Raw genomic sequence first — 26,869 nt, 5'->3', positions numbered from 1 at the left:
ATAATTTGGTTCCAATTATATTTCAAAATATCTATCAGATGTGGTTTTATTTGAATTTATTATAAAATTGATTTTTGCGTGTCTTGTGAGTTGTGTTTACTCCTTGCAATATTGATTGTATTACAAACTGGTTTTTAAATATATCAGTAATTTTTAGATAGATTTTTTAAACTAGTAGCACGTTTAGTTTTTAATAATTTAAATTTGTTGTTTTTTGAATATATTCATTTTTTATTGAGGTGTGTTTTAATAATTTGACATATTTCTAACCGAGTTCTAGCATTATCGAACGCACTGCCCCAATTTAATATATCATAAAAAGTAGGTTATTGATTTTACCAATACTAAGTAATTTAAGTAATTCTAGAATTGCTTAGATTTTTTAATGTATAATTAATTTTTCTATATTTTTTACTACAACATTAATTTGGTTCTTTCACGCATAAATTAGTATATTACTACTGATTTCAATTCATAGATATTTAAAATTGTGTTCTTTATTTATTGATTCACAACAGTTTTGAAATTGTGTACAGTGGTCGTAGTAAATTTTTATATTTGTTTCTGTAGGTAACTATAATAATGCGATCTATCGAGGCATGAGAGACAACGCATGTTTTATCAAAACTCTTTTTGATTAACCATTTTTTTTTTTTTTTATTCATTTTTAATCTGATTTTAAAATATTAAATATCTCATTCCAACTGTATTAACGTTTTTTTATAATTATATTTTAGAGAGAGAGAGTGAGAAAGGTATGTTATGAGTTATGACATACGTATTATCGCATTTAATGCATACTATTTAAATATTTATGCACTTTTCCAACGATAATTGTTATAAATTTGTATACAATTTTTTTTTCTGATACATATTTTGTGCGGTTACAGTCAGTATTCTATATCCAATGCTTTTAGCCCCAACGATATACACTTATATGTACTTAGACGTTTTTATGCACTTCCGAGGTCGTCCACGACGTATTTGCTATTTCTTAGTTATTTTAAAACGCGATTTCTCGCATCGCGCCCGTAACTGTCTTTACAGGTCGGCGGTTTGCAGCATTCGTTACACACCACCCCTACCGCACGTCGGATACGATGAAGTCCGTGTGCACGACGTTCGCGTCCACTTCCACCGACGGCCGTAGCGCTACGTCCACATCATACTTCCGGTCGTACCTCTTCATGAACTCGATCAGATCGTCGTAAACGATGCTTTTCACGTCGTTTGCCCACAGGAAGTCCAAGTGATTAAACTCCGGGAATGGCATGACCTTCTTCTCGGCCACTTTCGGGAGCTTGCCCGCGAGAACTTCGACGTCCTGAAAAATACGCGTCGGACGACGATCATGTATAATAATATTACGACGTGTGCACCCGACGAAATGCAGGTGCGTGTGCAACTACTGGTCAACATAATATTTGCGGGAATCGATGTCATACCTCCACGGACGACAGCCAATCGTTTTGCGCGTGGTACAGAGCCACGGGCACTGTGATTCCGGTCAGGTCGTAAGCCGGCGGTTCCGGTTGTCCGTATTTTTCTATGTTTTTCTGTTTATTGTAGTTGTACTGCCCAAACCATTTATCTGTGAACATATTTTGTATAGATACACGAGACAATTTAAATCATTAAATATATTATATATATATATAGATATTATGATATGCGTGAGTTGGCAGTGTGTCGACTATATACAATCAAAATCGTGATTTTGAACACGTGGTCTGAGATTATACAAGATGATTCACAAAACATGCTCCCACCCATCGTCGTTTTATTTTTGAATAACGCATTTATTCATTTTTTATTTTGGAACCGAAATCATATTTTTAAATACTTTGATTTCTATACAGTTTAATGAGTGTCTCAGTGTGGTGATAAAGATCCTTCTTTTTTTCAATCGCGAATCACTGTAAATCATAATTGATCAAATGGGTTTTATTTTGCTCAGAAATATTTTTATATACCTATCTAGATCGCAATTTGTATGAGTAGTATTTATGAGTTGTTAAACTTAACGTGGGTGTTAAAGATAACATACAATAGTCCTTACAAATAATTGTATGTCAAATATAAAAATATGTAATAATTACTGTATAGCCGAGTATCCACATACTGAGTATGCTTTAGCAGTTTTTAAAATAACGTACATTTCAACTAAATAATTAGTGTCAGGTAAAGTTCTATATTTTCAAATAATCAATATTTATTAATTTATCAAACCTATATAATCATTGTATTTTATTATTATTGTGTAAATTATATATATTTCGTCTAAAAATTCAGTCAAATCGTTTAAATTTATATTTTTTATTAATTATTATAAAGAAATTATACAAAAAAAAAAATCAACAATACGCGTAGTCACAAAAATAAAATTGTATCGTCATCACAGTACACTTTAAATTGCATAGAAAATCCCAAACTTTGAAAATATTCTCGTAAAAAACTTGTCATTTTACTTTTGAATTCGAAAAATCAAAATTCTTATGTATTCGTGATAGGAGATAACAATGGGTGCAAGCATGAGTATGAACGCACAAATCTTCGTCCCGTGTTATACGATAATAACATGTGTATATGTTGAATGTTCAAATATGCTTATGAATTTATTTAATAAATATTACTGACCGCGTTTCATGAGTTGAGCGAAATGAGTGAGTTGACGTGCGGAAGCCCCGGCCGGAGTGTGTGCCAAAATTATGGGTAGAACGCTCTGAAACGATTTTACGAAGAAATGGGGTTTAGCTAGATTTATTGTATGATGCGAAATGATATATTTTTAACGTAAGCTATACTTAATTCTTTTCGATTTTGATGTTTTTCTAACATCTTCGTGTGGAGTATACTTACGCTGCAAATATTAATCAATTATATAACGTAGGTATACTAAATTCTGTGCTTTTCCATACCAAGTTGGATGTTCCATATCTATGGATTTTTAGAAAAATTTTCTTCTCCGGACTAAACAACTACAAAAAACTTGAAGCTTGGTATTATTTTATAAATGTTTTTATATAAGTACCTATTTTATTTAAAATGTATAGGATGCCTATTTTGAAATATGTAAAAAAATTGTTTAAACACAAGAAAACTGAGATAATGAGCGGCTCCCGGAGAGCAGGTTTGATATATAACTATTAATTTATTTATTTTTACGTATTAAAATATATATAATAATAATAAATAACATTACTTCGGGTGCGCATGCACGTACGTACTTTAATCAGACGTTTCGAGTCGTATCCAGCAAACAGAAACAACAAGTTATCGCAAACTCCTTCCTTCAGTGAGTTGGCTTCACAGAAAGCTTTTCCCGCGAACAGTAGAATTTTGCTGTTCGGCCTGAACTCGTAGTATCCCAGACTGTTGCACAACCACTGAAAATCAACCATATTTCCGTTGTGACTACGTGATTAAAAATTGTATAATACACAATAATATCGATGACGTAAGTACCAAAATATGTAATATGATTTTAGATAAAAGTATTATTTATTTCAACATAATACGCGTTTAATATGTTTATGTTTGTTTTTATAATAATTTGTTTTTGTACATGCCGATTAAATAATAATGGAGAACATAGGCGTAATTAGGGTAAATGTATGTGTATATATATATATATTATACATATGATATCGTTAATTTCATTTTTCTATATAATTTTGTGAATATTTACTCGTTTGTGATATCCTTGATATAAATGAGGTGATACAAAAATATTTTATCATTGACCACTTATAAAGTTCCAATTTAAATATTGTCAAACAATTACTAAGAATTAGATAAAACAAAGTATTTTGCGTGTATTAAACAAATTTAGCAATGTTAAAATTGGAATTATCGTGTTTTTATGTAATTATATGAATTAATAACAGTGTTATAACTGTGTATGTAAATATCATCAATATAGCCAGGACTTCAGTACCACTCTGCCACCAACTTAAATGCCTATAGTTACGCCCAGTGGCGGACTGGGAAAAAAAACGGCACGGGAAAATCATAATTTTAGAGGCCCTCAACAATTAGTGTTACATACTTATTAAATATGTTGGATAATATTTTAATTTATAATTTCATAATAATAATATTAATATATATTTTATTTGAGCAGCGGCCCATTGGGAAATTTCGCGGTATCTCGATCGTTCAGATCGCCTCTGGTTATGGAAATAAATGATCAGAAGGTAAATTTATTTTTTATTCAGCTTTGAATATTCTCATTATTGTGTAGTATTAGAATAATTATATAAAGATTTTTTTCATCTTTTTCCATTGGATTATGCCAACCACGTTTTCGATAATTTATATTGCTTCGCACACGCCGTACTTACTGCCAACGGGTCTGCCACGGATGACAAGAACGTCATGATCGGGCTTTTAACGTGGTTTAGGTAGGCGATCGGCGCCATGGCTGCCATCGACCGGACTTTGTCTTGGTACTCTGGTCTCTCCGAGCACAGGACGTAAAATATGGCTGTGCCCATGGAGTGTCCAACGTAGTTCAAGTCCGGTTCACCTGTCTTGTCTAGAATGTAATCGATCGTGTTAGGCAGATCGATCGTGCCCATCTCATGCCAGCTAAATAAATATTAAATAATTGTATTAACGACAAAACGAAGACGAAACCGTTTACGCGGTATAATTATAGGTCATCTAATAGATTATAATTTTATATATATATTTATATAGATTTTAAAGTTATTCACCTGAAATCCCAAAATTTTTCCGGTTCTTTCGCCGGGTCTAGGGTCACATGGTTTCTGGAATACGTGTTTCCTCTGGAATTCGCAAGCCACACGTCGTATCCCGCGTCCGACAATAGAAACGCTGAAAATAGTTAATAAAAAAAAACAACGAAAAAAATACATTAGATTTTATTTTGTATAATAATTTATAATGCGTTATATTTTATATAAATTTAAATCATCTATTTTTTTTTTCGTTATTAATATTTTATAGTTAAACGTAAGATTTTAAAAAGAAAATAATACTCGACCCCCTAAAACCATCCATAGAAATTTCAAAGCTCCTAAGTCCTAGGTAAAAGGTCTGATATCAAGACTTCGCTTATAAGTGCACATAACTGTAAGCTATTTTATACATAGAGAAGAGTTCTTGTGGTAGCCGGTAATATACTCACCTAGACTACTATTTGGTCCTGTAATCACCCAGTCCGTCGAACTGCACAGTATACCGTGTTGGACCAACACTGCCGGTTTTCTTGTGAAGGTCGTTAGGTCTTCGTTTCGGCTGTATGGTATCCTATGTAGCGTCAGATTGTAACCGTCCGTCGTGATCACCGTGTGCCTTTCCGCTGGATATCCTTCTTGTCTGATATAATCGTCCTGTACATAGAAAAGTAAGCATTTAGGAGGGATTCTTTACGCAGTCCCGCAAACATGCAATAGCAATGTATGTAATTCAGGTTATTTATTATTTATAAGTTATAACCAATGTTCAAAAGTAGAGAATAGTGAGGATACTCTATCCTAGTTTACACTTCATTATTATGCCCGATCGCACAAAAAAAATCCATACTTAAATGTATAAAACCGCTATTTATTTATCGGTCATAGTTGTAATATTAAATAAAAAATGTATATCTACCTATATAGACATAAAATATATATTTTATATTTTTTCTACTTCGGCCATTGGCAAATGATTTAAAACCTAACTTCAACATAAACAATTTAAAAAATTTATATTTGGCCGATTTCATATAAGTATATTTATTTTTTTACGTCATTTTTTATAGGAAGGATTGTCGTACGAATTTTAACCTTATGAGCATAATGTACATATTATATGTATTCGTAGATAGATTACGAAAAACAAATTATAAAGGAGTTGGATATGACCTTCCTTCTTGTTGGGTGGGTAAGTCTGCCATTGGTCACGTATAGATAGACTGTGGATCAAACGGGTAAACCAATCGATTGGATATAAATTTATACTGTCACTCAATACACTGATGGAACGAATGAAGATCACATAGTGTCATATTATACGATGCTTGGCATGGGAATTATTTTAATTTATAGGCTGACAATGGTTGTCGTATCAGCAAACTAAAATTTACCCTGACACATTGCATTTTATATTTGACATCATTTCCGTGCAAACTCATAAATAATTCAAATACCACTCTAAATAATGTAATTTGTGATCAACCCCGCTACGCACGAGTGATCGTTTTTGACTAAAGTATTGTAATATATCTATATAGGCTATATATTATTATTAAAAGTACTCGTATACATTATACCTACGTAGTTGTATCAGTTCATGTTAATTGCGACTCTTGTAGTCATAATGGCGAATTTACACAATAGCGCAAGTTGCTAAAAACATGTATTTGCATTTTATGTGTATTGCATCACTTTTTTATGAAATGAATTATATTATTTATGTTTACTTATAAGTAGGTATATGCGTATTGTGTATATTTCGATTATTTATTTATATTTATTTCTTGTTTTCGTTAAGACCACGTCGGCCTTATGTAGAAACATAATATTATAATATATTTATTAATATATTATTATGTATATGAAAGTATATTATTATATTTTAATATTACATAGATATTTGTGTTCCGTGTATATTGTAGAGATACTACGCCCATTCGGAGACTCATCGAGGTATACACGAAGTGCAGTATACAGTCGGCCAATAAAAACGGATCATATAACATTTATTTTGCTGTCTGATCGTGTAGTTTTTGGATTGCAAATACCTACGTTTTATTAAAATTTGATTTTTAACATAATATTTTCGTTTAATATATTCATATAGGCACGTAGATGTATAGTTTTGATGTTTCGATTGTCGATTTAGCCAATTGTAAATTCGTGTAATATATTTAATTTAGTTGATAAATGAATCTTTTTCGAAACGTTCTTTTTCCACACAAACGACCTTTGCCCTGCAGCCTTCTGCGAGGATTGCGCATTATGTAATCCATGCACGATGCACATGTAGGTACAATTTATTATGAAATGGAGACACGGCACATATTTCAATACGTCCAACATTGTACTTATTCGAATACCTATATCCACCGTTTAAATAAGTATCTATTTAATCTTACGTTCTATTCTGTATAATAGTATTATCTGCAGTGGGAATGGAAAACCATCTTTATGCTAGAGGCGCTATTAAGGTTTTATTACAAATGCTGGTGTGCTATTCGATTTCGCCCGACGTAGCTGAATATTAAACTGTATAATCGAATGACATATAGATACTGTACATAACTAAAATAAAACACAGTATTTATAGAAAAAAAAACCTAGTGTACCAATATTTGCTAATTCTATAGTCTGTATAATTGAGACTTAACGCGCTACGCTGTTGATCATTACCCTCAAATAGTTCCTATCAGCCCTCTGTGCGTGACTTATCTAATTCGTTTTAGATTTTATCTTCCAATCTACAGCAATACCTATATAGTTATTAACACACTGTAGTAGACAACTGTAACGAATATGTCTCGCTCACATGTTTCCCGATCAGTATATTAAGTATATTATCATATTACGTATTATTATACATAGACGACACATATAGCTATTTTTCAGCACGTTTAATGCACGTTTAATCAATCAAATGCTCTCAGATCGCAGACGGTAAAGAAAAATTCGTCGTCGTCGTCGCACGCAACAATGCAATTACTTGTATTTGAAATACAATAACATAATATCACGTCACATGATAATTATATTTATTTATGACGTGTATTTTTTTTATTATGAGTATTTACCGTTGGTAAGTATAGGTATACGGCGTAATTACTGCTCTACGACGACCACGGTTTGAGCAACGGCGTGAACGATTGCGAAAACCGCGGCGGCAGACCCAGAAGTGTGCGCATTTTCTGTACAGACACCTGTAACGATAGAATGTTGGTATCGCGGCGCGCGCGAAAGCCCGCTAAATTAAAAAAAAAAAAAATGCAATTAAACAAAATACGAAAAAACAAAGTTAAGTAATCAACACGCACCCGCGAGCGAACGTAACACCGTATAATAATGGTTTATATACCATGTACGAGGACGAGCGGATTTATAAGCGTCTTTTCAATCGCTCACAATTGTTGCGCAGCCGTAGATAGCATTTTATTGTAATAATATAATATTTTGTAGGTATATTACTTTTGTTTTATAGTATCGTCGTTTTTGTTTCTTCAAAAATACTTTTCCCTATTGTGCGCGGTCACCAAGTTATGGAAACAAATAAAAAGATTAACAATAATATTATTATCGTTACATACCCGCCGGCCATCGAATAAAATATATACATCGGAATTTATATTTCGTCAAAAAGTATTGAAACTCGAGCGACCGAACTCTGGTCTCCGCGTACTTCGCTCAAATCAATGTTGATTTAAAAAATCAACAGACCATTATTTATAGACGCACGTGACATAAACGTACATCAGGGACTAATACAACCCTTTCATGATACCTATCATCTTAACGCCTATACGCGTAACCCAAATGCATTATAAAATGATCTCACGCTTTACACCACCACAAAATATCTACTGTCGGTTCAGATTCCTATTTCTAATTGTATTACAATTTTACAATGAAACATTTTAGCAAATTAGAAATGATTTTGTTTTGAAGTTTTATTACTAAATGCGGTTTCTTCCACCCGTAATTCGTGTCATCGAGCTTTTTTCATCAACGTCTCTAGTATTGTTTACATTTAACAATCAATTGTGTAATGCATTTTAAAATATTTATTATATTATATTATAATTATAATATAACGTGGCGCAGGCCACGGGGTCGGTCGGCGGTGCCGCAGACGCCACTGAGTTTACTGATTTCTCGACGGTGCGCTTATCCGTAACCCCGTTCGTCAGCGATATCGGATAGTGGTTACTGGTAAACATTATTATAAACAATATACGAAGTATATTTCTCCTGTTTGTGTTTACACAAGTTCACGACATTCGTTTTCTGTTACTATATAACCGTCTTAACTGCAATTAGTATATAATCATTATTTGACAACCGGCGGTCATACATGAATGATATAATATAACAAACCAGTGAACTTATATATAATGCACTATTAAGTGTGTATATTACTATATTATATTATACGTACATTTTATTATAGTGCGTAGATGTCCGTATTCGACTGTTATAGTGTCATACGATGTTATACGTACGTTTGTGTGTATATACGTTTTAAAAATATAGGTCAAATGATGCGTAATATTAATTATTTACACGACTCGTTGTACTCAATGGGTCAATTAAAACTAATGGGCGTTCTTGTATTTTTCTAAAAACTAACCTGGGAAAATCACAAAAATGATAATCATTTCCATCCGAACAGCAGAATATACTATGTACATAGTTTAATGTTTAATATAAAATATTGTGTTAAAAATCAAATTATTATTACGAGTATAAGATTAATGATTAAATTAACGATAAAATTAATGTTATATAGATTAATGTACTTAGTGTTCCTAAATTTGCGCTGCAAATTAATTTTGCTAATATATAATAATATATTATTTTATCGAGTATTATATTATTTTTAGACGTTTTCCACTGACGTGACACTTTAGTAATAACTAATGTATACGAAAATATCAAATTCCTGTATATTAATGTGTATATATATATATATCATAATCGTTATTCAATGAATATAATTTAAAAAAAGTTCGTTTTTTACCCCAATGACATTCGTTGTAGTCAAAAGGCGTGCATTTGCTGATATGCTGTCTCCGAACCACGTTTCTCGTCTATTTCGGGTATAGAATAATGTGTATAATATAATATTTATAGTGAATGCCACTCCATAATGGTTTTTCGTTTTTCATTGCAGTGGTACACAATGTACATATCTAATGCATTGACGTATGTAAATATGCGCACCAACCATGCCTCGACGTTATGTTGACCGTACAGTATACAGAGATACCTTAATATTATTATTACGTGTGTTTGATAATTATTTTCGTTCCACGCGCAGACCGTTGATATCGCAATAGCGTGTGAAAAATCACAGTGTATTTCGTGTTATATACGGTTTCTCACGGCAAAATAATGTCAAAGAAAAAAGTCACGATCGCGCGCAGTGTATACCTACCATAGTACACGAAATAATATATAAACGTATTGCGTTTAGAAGGGTTATTGTTATTTCTACGCAATGCTGAAAAATACGAAAGATCGAGAGAGCAGCAGAAAACTTACTAATTTCGGGGCGTTTCACGAGTGGTTTGTATGGGACTCGACTCCTAGAGTCTGTATCTATCCAAGACCTACGAGAACGTCGAGAACACGAGATGGTTTAATCCGACTCTACGGAGTCGTGTCGCTGGATAATTGCAGACCAAGTGTACGCGTACCTACGTATAATACGTACATCATAATATCGAGTGCCGTGTATAGGTTACGCGTATACTATAATATGCGTACGCGATTCGAGAACGTGTGTACGATAACCACATGTGTATATTGTACTGATATATATTTTTTTAATAATTATTATTAATCAAGTTTACCTCAAAGCTGCGACCGCGAGAGACTGTCGCATCGTGTCAAGGTCGCCTGGTGGTAATGACCACTATCTAATAATAATTATTGGTGCCTAAACGTTTTTTGCGTACGCGTGTACGACGTACCTACATACTATTATGTATACAACTATGCAATTATAGTTTTATATACGTAGGTAATTAGGTATTACGCAGTAGTAAGTGTTGTATAGTAATATTCGCGACACACATTTGTGAAAGAAAATTAATATATAATTTATATCGTAATTTATTATTAATTAATATATTTATAAAAAAAAAAAAAAAATGTGTGTAATAAATCAGCTAATCGAGCGAGAATGTACAACGACCAAATACATGAGTACAATAATTGATATTGTTGTGTATATTGATTAGAGGTACCCGTGGGATTATAGTAGCATATTTAGTATTATTGATAAAATACAATTAATTGATTACATTTAAGGAATGAATATTGTACTAGTTTTACAAAAATGTGTTATGTGTGTTCTCCTTTTTTCTATTTTTTGTCTTAAGGAGCAGAAAAACTGCTTCAATATATAATTATTCTGAAAAAGCTTTCTGATATCAAATTTAAGTTATTTTAAGGGCTCAAATTTATAAATTGTACAGTATTTATTAAAATAAGAAATTACAAAAAAAAATTAAAGTAAATTTGTTGCTCGTAGATATTTATGCAAAATCAGTTTTGGATTAAATTGATTAAGTATTTTGTTCAAATTCAAAAACAAATAACCTTGTAAAGACTTGATATTTTCATTAAATATTTATATATTAGCATATTCTGGACATCGTATAATATTAAAATTATATTAGCCTCTTTGTATCAAAAATAAACATAATTTTTTTCTACAAGCGTTTGACTTTCAAATTATGATTGCTAAATTTTTCCAAATTGAAAATAATTTTGAAGACATGTGTAGGCTGTTGGCTAAAACGTAGTAATAATAATAATATACAATCATAAACTACGTTGTAAATAATTCTATTTAAAATCACAAATGAAAACAATCGCACATAAAGACATATCATTAGTAACTACTCAGTATAGATTACAAGACCACAACAGCTAGGTTTCGACCGAAGTTTTTCCAAGACATCGACTTTACTTTTTATACACAAATTATGAGAATACAACATTTAAATTTTACTTTGCAAGCGTTTTAGTCAACAAAGTAGTTTCTAAATGAACACTTTAATCATTACATTATAATTATTTTAAAGAGTAATGAATTGTGTTTTGAAATTCTAAAATAATGTAAGATACGTACGTATATGTGAATTCCTAGCGTATTATTTTGCTTTAGTTTTTTTTTTTTTTTTTTTTGACACTCATCTTTTGGGGTGGTCAAATAACTAAATCGAATTTTGATTTATAAATGCCAACTCATTAAATATTTACATATAATTTTAGATTCATATTTAGAAGCAGATAAACGTTTCCGTTAAAATATCAAAAATTGACTGTGATGGTTTCAGTAATAAAACACCATAGTGGAAATAAGAATATTACCACCCAGATCGCGTGCAGTATTTCAATTGTTTACCGATGAGAACATTTCTGAAAAAGTTAAAATTCACTGTTCTAAACTAATTCGACGGTGTCCATTGTTTATTTGATATCATATTATCAAAACAGTCACTGCGAACAAAACCAGCAATCGCTGTTTACTTAAATCGGACTTGCGGTGCTATTGATTCTCGATGCATGGGGATAGGCTGTGATTGGGGGGGTGTTTGAATGTGTTCAAAACCTCCCGCCAAAATTAAAATATTGGTATCTTCTTTTTATGTCATTAATTGTCGTATTTTGTGCGGTAAGACTTAAGCTACTTATAGGTACCTAACTATGATGTTATTAGCTCGACGATATTTCGTTTGGCAAAACTGTATCGCGTGGTGTCGACAACAACTTGCGGACCGTGCGTAACAGCAAATACGATCAAACGATATTATGCGCTTGCCATATTATTATATAATTAAAACATTAAAAACAATAATAATAATATATAGCCAATATAGGTAGTGTAACGATTGCCCGTAATTATTGCAGATAAGCCGCAATAATAAAAACGACGACGACGAATAGTGTTATGTCAACAATAACAGCATCATTATGCGACTGCCGCCGCACAGTTTATACTCACCTGTATGGCTGTATATTTACTGCTACCAATCGTGAAAAATATTGTGAGCATAATGGCTTTGTAATTGTTATTTGATTTCCATGATATCGCGGCAATAGTAACGACGATGTTGTTGTAATACTGTAGATTACCTGCAATTATGGGACGTCAACTACAAAACGTCTTTAATATCGTAATCGTATCGAAACGTCGACGATCGCGGGCAGAACTGTACAGCGCGCGTGCCACGGATTCCGTGCTGACATCGTATTATCGACGACGGTCCCTTGATCGCGGCAAAACCGGTCGCCCGTACACGGCCGGCGTCGCGAGCGTCTCGTTTTCACACACACACACACTCGCCTCCATAGCGATTTACCACACTACAGCAACAGCTACTGTTGAGTAACCGTGTTCAGTGTCGTCATCGTTACCACTGTAGCAAAAAGTCCGACGGCGGCGGAGTCCGAAAAGCGACCGCGATCCACCGGATTTGTCGATGGTCGTCGCGTTTCCAAAATAATATCATTTCGCACCGCAACGATTCCATGTCCGCTCAGGTGAGAGGAGCGTCTTTCGACGATCTGATAATATGATTAACGCGATGTATATCGATAATGTCGTCGTGACATAACGTCGAAATCCAGGTAGAATATCATAGAACTATCAGGCACCTTGGCAAGGAACGTGTGCCGTGTGCGTATCGTTAGTATAAACCGTTTGACCTTTGTGTTAAAATAAAATACGTTTTCGTTTCGTCGTCAACAGCTGCTGCGGGTGGCTTAGCTTCACTGCACGCACGATCGTCACTCGTCATCGTTTCCGTTCAATACAAGTTTAACGTGTGTGCGTAATACCACGTACTCGTACACTTGTGCACTCAGTGTACGACAACAGTAAGTATATTAAGTATATTATATTTTGAATGTTGACACTACTAGAGGTGGCTTACCTACTATAGCCGAGTAGAAAATTATAACGATTTTACGAATTGTATGTATCCGTGCATAAAGTCGTTCCGGGTTGAGAATATATGAGTGTGTCTATGTATATATTTTTTTAAGAACAGCATTTTTTTTGTTTAGTTAGGTTGGGTCTAAACCAAACGTTTAGATTTATATGTATTATTATTATTATTATTATTATTATTTACCGATCGTTATTCTAATTTATTATCAACTGACAACTGTTATATTATGCAATTTTTATTTAATATTGGCTTGAGGAACGAATCTTATTGAGTGCTTTAGTAATGGTTATTCATTGAAAGAGAACAGCCATATTATAGAGGTGTGTACTGGTTAGGCGACCCGAGAGATATTGGTTAATTTAAATTTTAAACATAAAAATAGGTACTCTACAATAATTGAAAAGAATATATTGTATTTTGACAAAGTTTATATTCTGTGTATTCAGTGTGTAGATAATATTATACTGTAGTATAATATATTACTCTATAATAGTGTTCTATACAAACACCGTATAATATGCTAGAACAGTGGAAGTTGAAGTTTGTACCTATAGATACGCGTTATTTTAATGACTTTTACAAATAAAAACATGTGTTTTGACAAATATAATAAATTTATTTATTCGAGATTATAAATACTATACTGAGTATGCATAACAAATATCTTATTTATCGTTTTTTTCATGATGACATTTTAATTAATTGAAAGTAATTGTCTTTGGAAAATAGTTAACTTTCATTTTAAATGTTTTCTCTTGATTACTTTATTAGATTTTAGCTAAATTCTATGTAGGGTGGGTACATTTCTGTTTTAATATACATTGAGAAAATCAAATAAATCCGAGTAAAGAGTGTATAATGTATAATGTTGATCATAATTGAGTGCTCGAGTACAGTTTAAAATCGATTTTGTCTTATTAGTTATAACTAACACATTCGGATGCACTAAATAGATCTAAATAATCTATGGCTAAGATCCTACGAACGGATTTATTACCATTTCGTCACCATCGTGAAAATCATTAATATTTTTAAATTTTTTATAGAATTGTGTGATTGTACATATAAGTTTAAGTAGATTACCACTTTTCTTCAAACTTTTCATATGCCGATAGGTACTATTGTAAATATAGCTATAATATTTTATAGTAAATAGTAAATTAAATATACTGTATCTTTAGTTTACTTCGGGGAATAAGGCTACTGGCTAGATTAGTAAATAGTGATTAGATATGAGTAAATTATTATAATTTAATAAGTATAGAACATTGAATTTTTTGTAATTTTTAACAGTCGGTTAGCATCCATATCTGTTAAACGGAAAAAAATAAAATGGAAGCTGATATAATGAAAAAATAAAAAAATATGTATAATAAATGGTAATAAATTTAATTTCAATAAGTTTTTAAATAATAATACTCAAAGATGGACATGCACCAAATGAATGTCTAAATTGTATTTTAAATTATAAATGTGTGAACTCGAAAAAAAATAAGCAATAAATTAAAATGTGTGGCTGTGTACGATCCGTGTGAAAAGACGTGTAAAATTTTACACTGTAAAAGAGAACATTATATATTATGATAGTTGACTATTTGTTGACTCCATTTGCAAAAGAAAAATTATTCGCAATGTACGTTCTAGTATGATTCCATAAAAGTTGCATGAGAATTTATTTCGAAAAATTTCATTTGGTTTTGTTAAACTTCAGTGAAATTTTAAAAAAATCGTATTTTTATTATTATTATTATTTTTTTTTCTGATCCGCTAAATCGGACCGATCTACCGATCTAACTTGGCTAGTCGGTTGACTAACCGCACGCAATCGGACCTAGATAATGATTTTCACACGGAGTTCGGAAACATCAAGACGAATAAGATCAAACGTTCATCAAAAAAATATCACAAAAATACGAGGAGTGCGTGCACACGATATCCGTTTACTATATCATTACAACAACGCGTATCGTGTGTTCGAAGTTCGAACCGCCGCGTGCACACGACACAAACTGCACGTTGCACCGGCCGCGGTTAAGCGTCGCAGTAAATAGACTTACCGTCGTTGCCGCCAAGTACATCTCGTTCGCGTACTTTTCCGTGCCGGGCCACTTGGACTGCACTTCCAGTTTTCGGTGCAGGGCCTTCCAGTAGCCCATCGCCGGGACCGCGTTGGACGTCTGAAACCGGCGTTGTCTGCGGCCGGTCGCGGTCGGTTGGCCGTCTTGCTGCCGCGTCCACGTCCTGCGGGGCAACACGCCGCCGCCGCCGCCGCCGCCGGCGGCGGTGGCCAAAAAGTGCAGGTAGTCCGGCCGGTCGTCGGTCTGTCGCCACTGCTGCAGTCGGTGGCCGGCGCCGAACACCGCGTGCCGTTGCAGACCGGCCGCGAGGGCCGCGTTGAGCAGCGCGGCCAGCACGTAATAGTGCATAGCGCCGCGGAAATATAATATTATGATATTATATCGGACGGTACGCACCTACCCACTGAGTATATAAACACCGAGTTAACACGTTTCGGTCGATCGTTTGCAGATGATACCTATATAGATCACGCGTAGAGCGGTATTCCGGAATAGGGATCGACGTCGAATATATCTTATGCGCACGACTGCACTTCGGAAAGGACGTGAACAGTTTTATTATACTGTTGTTGTGTTGTTTGAACGCGTATAAAGTTATTCGTGAGGCGCGGACGAGGTACTGTGTATCGTGCTTTTACGGTAACGGCAGAATCGACCCGTGCTGACGGTAGTGGCGGTGGTGCTGGTCCTGTCGTTGGCGGTTGCCGAAACTCGTCCGCGACGAACAGAACGTCATTTTCGTCCGCCTGGCAACGCGTCGTCCGAACGTCGTCGTTTGGCGATCGGCGCGCGAATCGGTCGAAGGCGGTCGGCGAACTGCAGCGGCGCGGACCCGACGAACGAATAACAGCGGATCCCGGCGAACGCGTCTATATAAAAGGACCGCGATAATGTTGCTGTAGGTATAGCCACTGTCGACGGAGATACACGATATTATTGATATATATATATATATCAACATATAATAATAATAATAATAATAATAATATGTAAGTAGTGGTTTTGCGGCTGACGCGTTCCGCCACCGCTCCGGCCGCCGCTTCGACCTTGCGCCGCGGCCCAGCGTATATCCCACTACGCGTAAACAGCGACGCGGCGCAGCAGCAGCAGAGACTCGTGCGAGGTTAGGTACACATAATAATACACTATTTTTCGATCGTAACACCAAATTTTGTCGCCGGACCGACTATCTCCTGCAGCGGCACCGTTTGCACGTCGATAAATCATAATAGGCATAATACTAATGACGATTTGGCAAATGACTGCGCAACGTCTCGCATTACATATTATCGTTTATTATTATTGTATATAGTCGGTGTACGTTATTATGATACGGACGATACGCATATATCGACGGCGACCGCCACTGTTGCGCATCCTTTCACCATATAGGTTTGCCGACGACGTCGGCGCTTACAAAACACGAATACCATAATATACAATAAACGTAATATATTTAAGTAACGCGTGTGCGCTCCCTCTCGTTCTTCTTTCTCTCTCGGACACACGCATACGCACACACGATCGCTCTTTCTCTTTCGCCGCGAGACCGTGTCTTCGTCTTCGCCGCCGTCGTCGTTTCGTACGTAATATAATATTACGTTTGATACGTTATGTGCGCCGTAGAAGATGGTACTATTATAATCTACACGCGGCCTTACGGTATACCACCCATTATAACACTACGAAAAAATACTAGTTTTCACGGCACAGTGGGTGAGGCCAAGTCGAGTATGCATATGGAGATACGTTACGTAGGTGTCGGCGAAAAGTATATCGTGGTGGTGGTCGGGTGGCAATAAACCGCCGTGCGAGTTTAAGAACACTGATTATCACTTATCCGAATCCCGCGACGACGCGTGAGACCGTGTGCAGATCTCTCGCCATTCGTCCTAGTTTCAAATAACCGCGGTATATTGTTGCTTCGAAATCGATCTTCCGTCCGAATATCGCTGTAAAACATAATATTTATAAACCTTTATTTTTTATTATGATTACGATGATAAAAACGATTCAATTGGGCGATTCACGTGCAAGCTCGTACTCGCGCCAGTCTTCACGTCTTTTTTTTTGTAAATATATTAAAATCCTGATTTTTGGAACACTTGAATATACGTCTTAAAGATAATGATTTAAATTTTTTGAAATTTGCTGTGATATACTAGAGAAGTCTTCTGTAGCGATAATAACTTCTATCTTTTAAATGTGAACTTTCCTCTAACGTTAAATTATTTAGCAGATAATTTTTTTTCGTCTGTGCGCTTTATTTACAATTTTTTCGAGTAATTTTTAAGTTAATTAAATGTTTATACTATAAGGATAAAACGGGTTATTTAAAAAATCCTGGATCTATATTATTTATTATACTTGGATCATTTTTACGAATTATAAATTTTTAATATTAATTATTATAACTGTTAATAAATCTTAACTTCCATATCATTCAAACTTATTATCACGGAGCTATTTTGATTTTGAAAGTCAACATTTAAAAAAAAAAAATTATCCACTAAATAATTCAATGTAGACGGAGGGGCGGGGGATTCTCATATAAAAACAGAAGTTTAAATCTTCACAAGACCTTCTTTAAATAGTACAACAAATTTAAAGAATTTGAAAACAACGTCTTAAAATAATATTTAAAAGTTTCAAAAATTAAATCTTAAACAACTCTTGTACCTATTGAAAAAAAATAAAGACGGTCAACATGCTTGGTAAATCTCTCTGTATAGATTTTAGCCATTATTCACTGCGTATATTGCAGTCTATTGATCACAACAAAGACGACTTTCATGAATTTCTATAACATACATAATGCATTAATATAGTATTAAAACATTATATACACAGACATGTATATTTTATGAGTTTTACAACTAAATCTTATCGTAATATTGAACTACGACGTCGTTTCGCAGTTTGTGTCATCAATCATCATAGTATGACCCGTTGCAGTAGATAATTTAATTATTTGTTTAATAGGGACATACTAAATATTTATATTTATGTTAGTATATGTTAGATTATGTTTGTATATGAATATTATGTAACAGCTCTATGACCCTTAAATATTTTAAAAATTCGAATTTTAGAAATCTCAGTAAGCAACGTTTTTAATGATGTTAAACAACTGCTATGTAATATTTAAATTTAGAAATAGGAATTGAAAATCTTTGATCTCTATATATGCACAGACATCATATTATTAAGTACCTATGCATATTAAAGGACCATCCAACTCAAAAAATCAATAATTATTTTTTTACTCTAATAAATAGAATAGAGTCTAACTAAGATAATGATACAACTAAAATTCGTTTGTGACTATTCGTTCGCTAGTTACTGTGACTTATGACATTGCGCGTGACGTCACGGATTCGTCCGCCGAGGCGGCGGCCATATATAATACACGGCAATATTTATCCATTTTTGGTTTAACATAAAATAACTGCTTATGAACTTATTTTTTTTTCGAATGAACTAATCAAATGTATTCAAGAGTACCTCATAATCTTTCCATTCGTAAAATTATATCACATTTTGGTTTAATAGTGTAGACAAAAATAACACTTAAATAAATTATATTATGAATTTACCATACTGCTGCTGCAGTAAACGTGTGTAATATTGTTTTGACGATCGTGACATCGTGTACGGATTTCTGACGCCTAAACTGTCTATATTGTTTTAACTCGTAGCTAATATTAGAGATGGGTGAGGGCTTAAAAAATATATAATTTACATATAATAGAATATTATATCGTGTAACTAGAAAGGACCGCATTCACATTTCACACTGACACTGTACTTACTATTTATAACTTTAATACGACGATAAGACTATATTGTTATGAAAAATAAACATCGATAAAATCGTATATAATTATAAATAAAATCGTAGCAGTACTCATATGAGTAATTAGTGACAATTGACACTATAATATGACAGTGGTGTATTATAATATAATTGCTATTATTTCATTAATATTAAACCAAAATTCAATACAATTATACGAATAGAAAGATTATGAGGTACTCTTAAATACATTTGGTTAGGTTATTCGAAAAAAATATAAGTTTATTAGCAGTTACTTTACGTTAAACCAAAAACGGATAAACATTGCTGTGTATTGTATATGGCCGCCGCCGCGACGAACGAATCCGTGACGTCACGCGCAATGCACGCGCAATCGCTTAACTAGCGAACGGACAGTCACAAACGAATTTTAGTGGTATCATTTTTTTCGTCAAAGTTTGTACTTTAATTTAAGCCTGAGAAAATTTTTTGAGTTGGATGGTCCTTTAAAGTAAAGTACTAAAGTATATATTTAAACATTTTTAATCGTTTGATAATATAATGTTCATACTGGCCTAAAGCTAGGCAGATTGCCTCTAGAAATGAATTATTTACTAAATGTGATTTAAATAAATAATAATAACAAAAATGTATTTAATTTATACCAGTTTTATAAACAACGGACATTCTTAAGAACTCACAGAAATATAACAACATTTTGAGATAAGTAATTATACCTTTATGCATGAAATATAATTTAGAATTTCTTAAATATTTTGTTAAGAACAATATGGCCTTGAGACTTGAAAAAATGTATGTCAAAATAAAAATGTATTCCTCTAGTAATTCTTAAAATTTGCTTGTTATTATGATTATATTAATTAAGAGACTCAATTGGTAATTTTACTGATACTTTCGGAAAAATAAATTATACAAATGAATACTGAATAGTTATAAATATATCATAACATATTTATATTGGTCATGTAGTGATTGTAATTTGCAGTTATCATTATTTTATGTGTAATATTTTATTTTATTTATGTTATAGTAATTTAAGTAACTATACTCATATGTTATTATACAATGACGAATTTTGTGAACACAGCATTTAAATTTTAAAAATACAAAGTAAAATATTATATTTTGCTTATAATTGTATGCTATTATAAGTATCAATACGTCATTAATAAATTATGTGCATGTTACCTGATGAGTTATAATTTATTTTCTTTCATGATAATAATAATTATATTGTATAGTATTATTAAATGGTATTAAATATAGGTAGTTTTGATGATTTTATGACAAAAGAAAAATATAAATATTTGAATTATATTATAATCTTAATTATAGAAATAAATATAGTGTATGGTTAAATTAATATACAAATATTCCTAGAATTGCTATGATTGTATCATAACATTATAATTTATAACGTATTTTATTTTTTTAGAAAATTCAATTCATCAAACGTAAGTGGAAATCAAATTGAACCAATGCAAGTAATAAAAATTTAAAGTAAATTTCAAAAAAATATAATATTAAAGAAAAATTCACGTTAAACAAGTATGATGATAAAAAATATTATGGAAGTGAAATAGAGTTTTGAGTATAAGTAAACGTTGTTATGCTCAATTTTAAAATAGAAATAACGTTTTAATTATACGTTATAGATTTTTATTATATGTTTTAGTAATATTTTACACTTGGTAATTGCTTTTACGTTCATTTATATTTTTTAACTGCACAGTTTGTATAGTACACAATATATTATATAACCATGAAAGTTAAGTTATTGTCATAAAGATCAAAATTTATACTACCTTTTTTGTTTATTTGTACATCATTTAGTTAAACAAAAAACATCCGGTTTAGATAGTTGTATCGCATCAATACAATTGTCCATAATGTTAGTCTGTAATACATTATAAAATTTAATATTGAGTATCTATGATGGTAAAATAACACATTAATTTCCAATAATTCATGAATTATTATTATAATTTCAAAGCCATGTTATTTTTTTTGTAACTATTATATCGCTTGACAAAGAGAAGTAACTTATAAATAGGCCAAAAACTGTAATTGGCTAATTTAATTACTTAAGCATGCGATTGTTTTTACAGTTTATTGAAGTCTATTTGTTTTTATTGATGATAATAACATTGATAACAAATCAACAAAATTTTTAAAACCAATAAAATTAACTTTCATGATTATTAGATTATTGTTTTTTTCATCCACGTTTTTATGAGATTTATTGTTTGATCTTATAGTTAATTGAAAATCAAATAAGATGACTATTTCTATACAATACGTGATTTGATATTATGTTATATGTAAACTAATAAAAAAACATCTACCTCGTATCTGCAATCTATTAAGTGCAAATAACAGTTTGTCTATGTAATTATAATTTTAGATACAACTATTATAATATGTTTTTATAATTTAAATTTTACTGAGTTATCTTATAAATAATGTAAAATTCAAACATTGGACTGACGCAACTTTTGTATAGTTGTATAAATAATCAATACAATATATTTATGTAAATTAATAGAGTAAATGCTTCTTAATTGTGTTATTACATTTTCTTGGCATATTCTTATTTTTGATTACGCATTATTTATCTTTTGCTATATTTTTTTTTTAAACAACTGATTTTTTGAACCAGTATTAGAATTATTATTTTGAAGAGAGAATTACAAAAGTTTTTATACTTGGGAACTATAACTTTATAACTCATACAATTTCACTGTAACGTATTCGTGAGTATATAATATATTATCCCATTATTATATTTAATAACTTGAAAATATTTGTATTCGTGCATTGTTTATAAGCTCTAAAATGTAGAAAATATTATTAAGAATGATAAAAAAATTAATAATTTTTCTAATTTTTTTTTTGATAATAATACAAAAATGGGTTGACCGAGATGAATGTTATTAGACGTGCTAAACATCAATTCTGTTTTTACCTTTATCCCATTTTTTAGTTGTTTTCTTGTAAAATAGTAATTTAATCTACGTAACTAATAACTATAATTAGATTTTTAATTGAATTTTATGTTATCCGTGTAAAATAATTAAAATAGGTAGTACATCGTATGCATGAAGCGTAATATAAGATATTATCTATTATTTCTTAGCTATATAAATTCGACATTTGACATTTATAGATATAATTGTCTTGCTATTAATATTGTAATTGAGAATTTTTGATAATTGTGTACCAACTAACTAATCGATATAAATTAATTTTCGTAAATTATAATAAATACAGATTTATCATAAATTCAAATAAGTTTTATACAATAGGTATTACCATTGATTATAGAATATACTATTATATTCTATAATCAATGGTATTACTATATTTGTTAATAAATATAAATGATTCATAAATATTTTAAATTTTGGTTTAAATGGTGTTAAAATTTAGAATTAATAATACACGTAAAATAAATTAGTTTAATTTAAAGTTTCGTTGTTATTTTTCTCTCTTGTTTGGTATGTTTTTTTTATCGTTTGTAAGAAACAATATTTTGTCATATCAATCGATGCTTTATAAAAAATATTATCTTGAATATTTAAATTTTGATTTAAATTATTTTGAAATAACTATTTAATCTGTCGATAGTGTTTGAAAAAAAATAAAATGTTGAACGACCAGATTAATATTTCTAAGATATTAAAAGATAATATAATCAGTGATCTTAATAAGTCTTCTTTTCTTTTTTTTTTTTTTGTTAAGCTTAGATTTATTTTTCGTATTAAGGAGGTTGGAGTGTGACATGTTTTATGGAGAATATAATAAAAATATCAAAAAGCTAGCTAAAATTGAGGGATTTGGTTCGAAGGATTTTAATTTTGAAAATGAATATTAATTATTCATTGTTAATTTAGGAATAGGTGAACAGATTTTATTTATTCTAATTCTTTGATAACATATCGACAGTTAAAAAAATAAGAATTTTGGTATTTTATATATTTAAGCGTACCATTAATTATTGTAATAATGATAAATTTCCATGGTCAGGCATTAGTAGAGTTATTGAAGATTATCAATTAGTTTTCAAAGTTAAAACCCATAAAATCCATGTCCTACAGTTTTGTCTAGCTTTTGGACGTGAGACGTCTATGAAGTTGGCCCTCTGATTTTACCCTATCAACTCCGGACGAATCCTAAAATTTAGTAACTAGTAGTAACCTGAAATGAAAATTGAATTTTCTCGGAAAATTTTCGGTTTATATCGGTTACTATTAGTTACTAAAAGGTTATTAAATTTCAGGGTTGGTCCGGAGTTTATAGGACAAAGTCGTGGGGCCAACTTCATAGACGTAGCTTTTGGTCTGTTTTACGTGATTATTTGTACTTGCTTCAGTCCATTTACTACTGTTTAAATTTCGTATGTGTTTGGTTCAATGTGTTTTGATTTGAATTTTTATAGATACTTTTCTTTTAATTCTATTTTAAAATAGTTGTATTTTGTATACCTATGGTTATCACATATATTTCTTGCAGGTTCACTGAAAAAGTTACATATATTATAGACTTTATATCATCTATTATAATTTTTGAAACTTGTTTGATCTTATTTAACTTGAAATTAATATAATTATATATACATAAATATATATCAATAATTTATAGTAGAATAATATTAGTTTTACTGTTGTTAGTTGTTTTCAAGAATTAGATACCTAAATCTTTAGGCATCTTGTGCTGTATTATTTAATTATTTACGAAATACATTAAAGATTTATTTTTTGTTTTTAATATAAAAACCTTTCTATACATAACAATACTTGATATGTTTACGCTATCAATAATTAATTGTTATTATGTTTTACTATACAATAGAAACTAATGGTATCGTGGCTTAAACAATAATTATTAAGAAATAAATTAATATTTATTTGAACAATCGTCCTAAAATTGTATTGATTATAGTTTCGAATATCAAGGTCATTCATAAAAAAATGATATCTAGTAAATTATGATGTAAGAATACCAATAGATATTTAAGTCTTGAGAAGAGTCAAGACACAGATGAAGGTATCTATCATTGAAATGTGAAGGACGTACACAAATAGAATGTACGACCAAATCTAGATCAGAATGTGTACTTTTGGAAGGTTTCAAAACGCATTATTTTTTTGTGTGAACTTTTAGTGGGCTGAAAGTTTAATAAATAATAATTAACATTTCGGTTTCAGTTATATTCAGTTATACGATGAAAACAGTAGAATATAATATTACGTACAATTTAATTTACGTTTGTTATAATATAACGATAGATAAAAGCAGATAAAATTATCGATTGAATAAACTTAATTGTAAATACTAAATGATTTGGCACCGACAACTTTATAATAACCATTAAAAACAAATGACAAAGTGTTGGAAATGTACCTACATATTTAATGGTTTAATGAGTTGAACATTATGTGTTATTAATTTTTTAAATTATATAATAAATAATAATATGCATAAATCAAAATAGATTAGAATCTAAGATAGTATACTGTACGCTGCGTGAAGAAAAATGTTGTTAATCAATATAAGTTGTTAATAACATGTACCATTATAAGACGCGTATTATGTAATACGTAATCCTTATATTACATAGGTATAATTTAACGATTTTCAGTATATTTAGACAGTGCAGCAAACAGCAACTATTGTACCATATACTTATGTATAATTTATGTTATGAAATTATACTGAAATATGTCAATGCTAGATATTATGTTATTTTATTTCGTGATCAAATATAATCTATAAAAATAATAAAATCTATTCTTTCGATATATTTATCCAAAAGAAATTACAATTCTATAACGTATGTATATTTTTTTCTTTAAATAGTTGTAAATCACTTTTAATTGTTTAAGAAATTGTTTATGCCACAGATATAATATATATCGTTAAAAAATTAAATATTATTCCTTAAATCATTACTGTTATGATATGTTAAATTTATAAGTTACATCTGTTTTCAGAAAAATCAATTTAGTAGTAATTCAATCGATCTGCATGACTGTGTTTCGGATAATACATTGGAAGTACATAATAGATTAAAAAAATTATCAAGAAATAAGATTTTAGGTAATTGTGCTTTTAAAATATTTGTTTATAAAGTTAAAACTTTTTTTCTCTTTGAAACAAAACTAGGTGGGAATTGTACAAAAATTTCCCACCCGATCGTATATTAATTTATTTACTTATTGTTAATTCAAATGGGCTAAATCCCAATGTACGTTTTGAATAAATGTATAATAAAATAGTTAATTTAATAGACAAAGAAGAATAGAATTATCGAGTTTTTAAACAGTATAATCAATGAAAATAATAAATACTTAATCAAAGTAAAAAATCTAAGAATTTAATTAGAAAAAGATTCAACAATATATTACATTATTTATTCATATAGTTATAAACATAAAAATAAAGTCTTACTATGTATACGTAAAAAACTACAATAACTAAAATCACATAATATATAGTGTTAAAACTACCCCTAAAGGTTAAATTGCTACCTTGTGTGTACAATATGTATTTAATTAATTAGCTTATTTAGTCGCTCTCTGTCGCTTTATATTACTCAATAAAATGTTCTTTATATTTTGGTTAAATTTTGTCCTTATTTCTTCAAATTTTTGTAAAAACTTACTCTTCGAGATTGGATTATTTTGCAGCAACTTTTTATACAGCCTTGATATTATGTCCAACGCACCATGCTTATTATCGACAATATAGCTTTTTTTTTATTGTTATAGATATGCCGTATTTATATTAAAAATTAAAATATAATTATTTATGTTTATATAAGGTACCTATAAATACTTTACATAGAAATAATTAAGTGATTGCTTAAAATTTAAATATTTAACATTCACTAATTTTCCTCGCAGGGTTTTCAAACTTATATTACCTATTAAGTATAATAAGTATATGTAGGTAATCCGGTAAATGTATTACTATCATGATTATATATCATGATAGTAACTTTATTAAATTAATATATTAATAATAATAGCTTATCTTTATATTTGAAAAAAAACAATTTATTTCTTTTATTATTATCTATATAGTACCTATTGGTTTTTATAATATTATTAAGTTGTGACTAATATAATAGATAACATTTTAATCAGTTTATTTAACTGGCAATGACTAACATAATATCGCCATAAAAACAAATATATTAATTAGTTTTGTTATTAATTATTAATAATATTTACAGATTACTTAGATAATTTCAGTGGTCCCTTAAGTTAAAATATACAATGGCTTATGAGTTAAAACGTTTTTATTAGG

At 30.8% G+C, this 26,869-nt stretch overlaps 1 protein-coding gene across 1 annotated transcript; it reads right to left on the bottom strand.

The window, feature by feature from the left end:
- LOC112597066 (lipase 3-like) lies at positions 1-16,656 on the bottom strand. Its single transcript, XM_025342987.1, has 8 exons — positions 15,721-16,656; positions 5,153-5,357; positions 4,719-4,839; positions 4,344-4,590; positions 3,228-3,386; positions 2,638-2,722; positions 1,446-1,591; positions 1-1,324 (listed from the first exon to the last, which is right to left on the bottom strand). Exons 1-8 carry the CDS (start codon positions 16,087-16,089, stop codon positions 1,082-1,084), a joined length of 1,575 nt encoding a protein of 524 aa, XP_025198772.1. The 5' UTR covers positions 16,090-16,656; the 3' UTR covers positions 1-1,081.
- Positions 16,657-26,869: the final 10,213 nt, after the last annotated feature.

Source organism: Melanaphis sacchari, unplaced genomic scaffold, assembly GCF_002803265.2.
Source record: "Melanaphis sacchari strain LSU unplaced genomic scaffold, SCAv2.0 Contig36_pilon_pilon, whole genome shotgun sequence".
Classification (NCBI taxonomy): Eukaryota; Metazoa; Arthropoda; class Insecta; order Hemiptera; family Aphididae; genus Melanaphis; species Melanaphis sacchari.
This window is presented reverse-complemented; position numbering and strand designations above follow the sequence as displayed.

Bases quoted from the DNA above. Each gene is read 5' to 3' on its own strand.
- LOC112597066 (XM_025342987.1), bottom strand. From the start codon at position 16,089: ATGCACTATTACGTGCTGGCCGCGCTGCTCAACGCGGCCCTCGCGGCC. The intron at 5,358-15,720 runs GTAAGTCTATTT...TTCTATGTACAG, and splicing joins TGTACTTGGCGGCAACGACG to GACGATTATATCAGACAAGA. The intron at 2,723-3,227 runs GTACGTACGTGC...AAATCGTTTCAG, and splicing joins ACTCGAAACGTCTGATTAAA to AGCGTTCTACCCATAATTTT.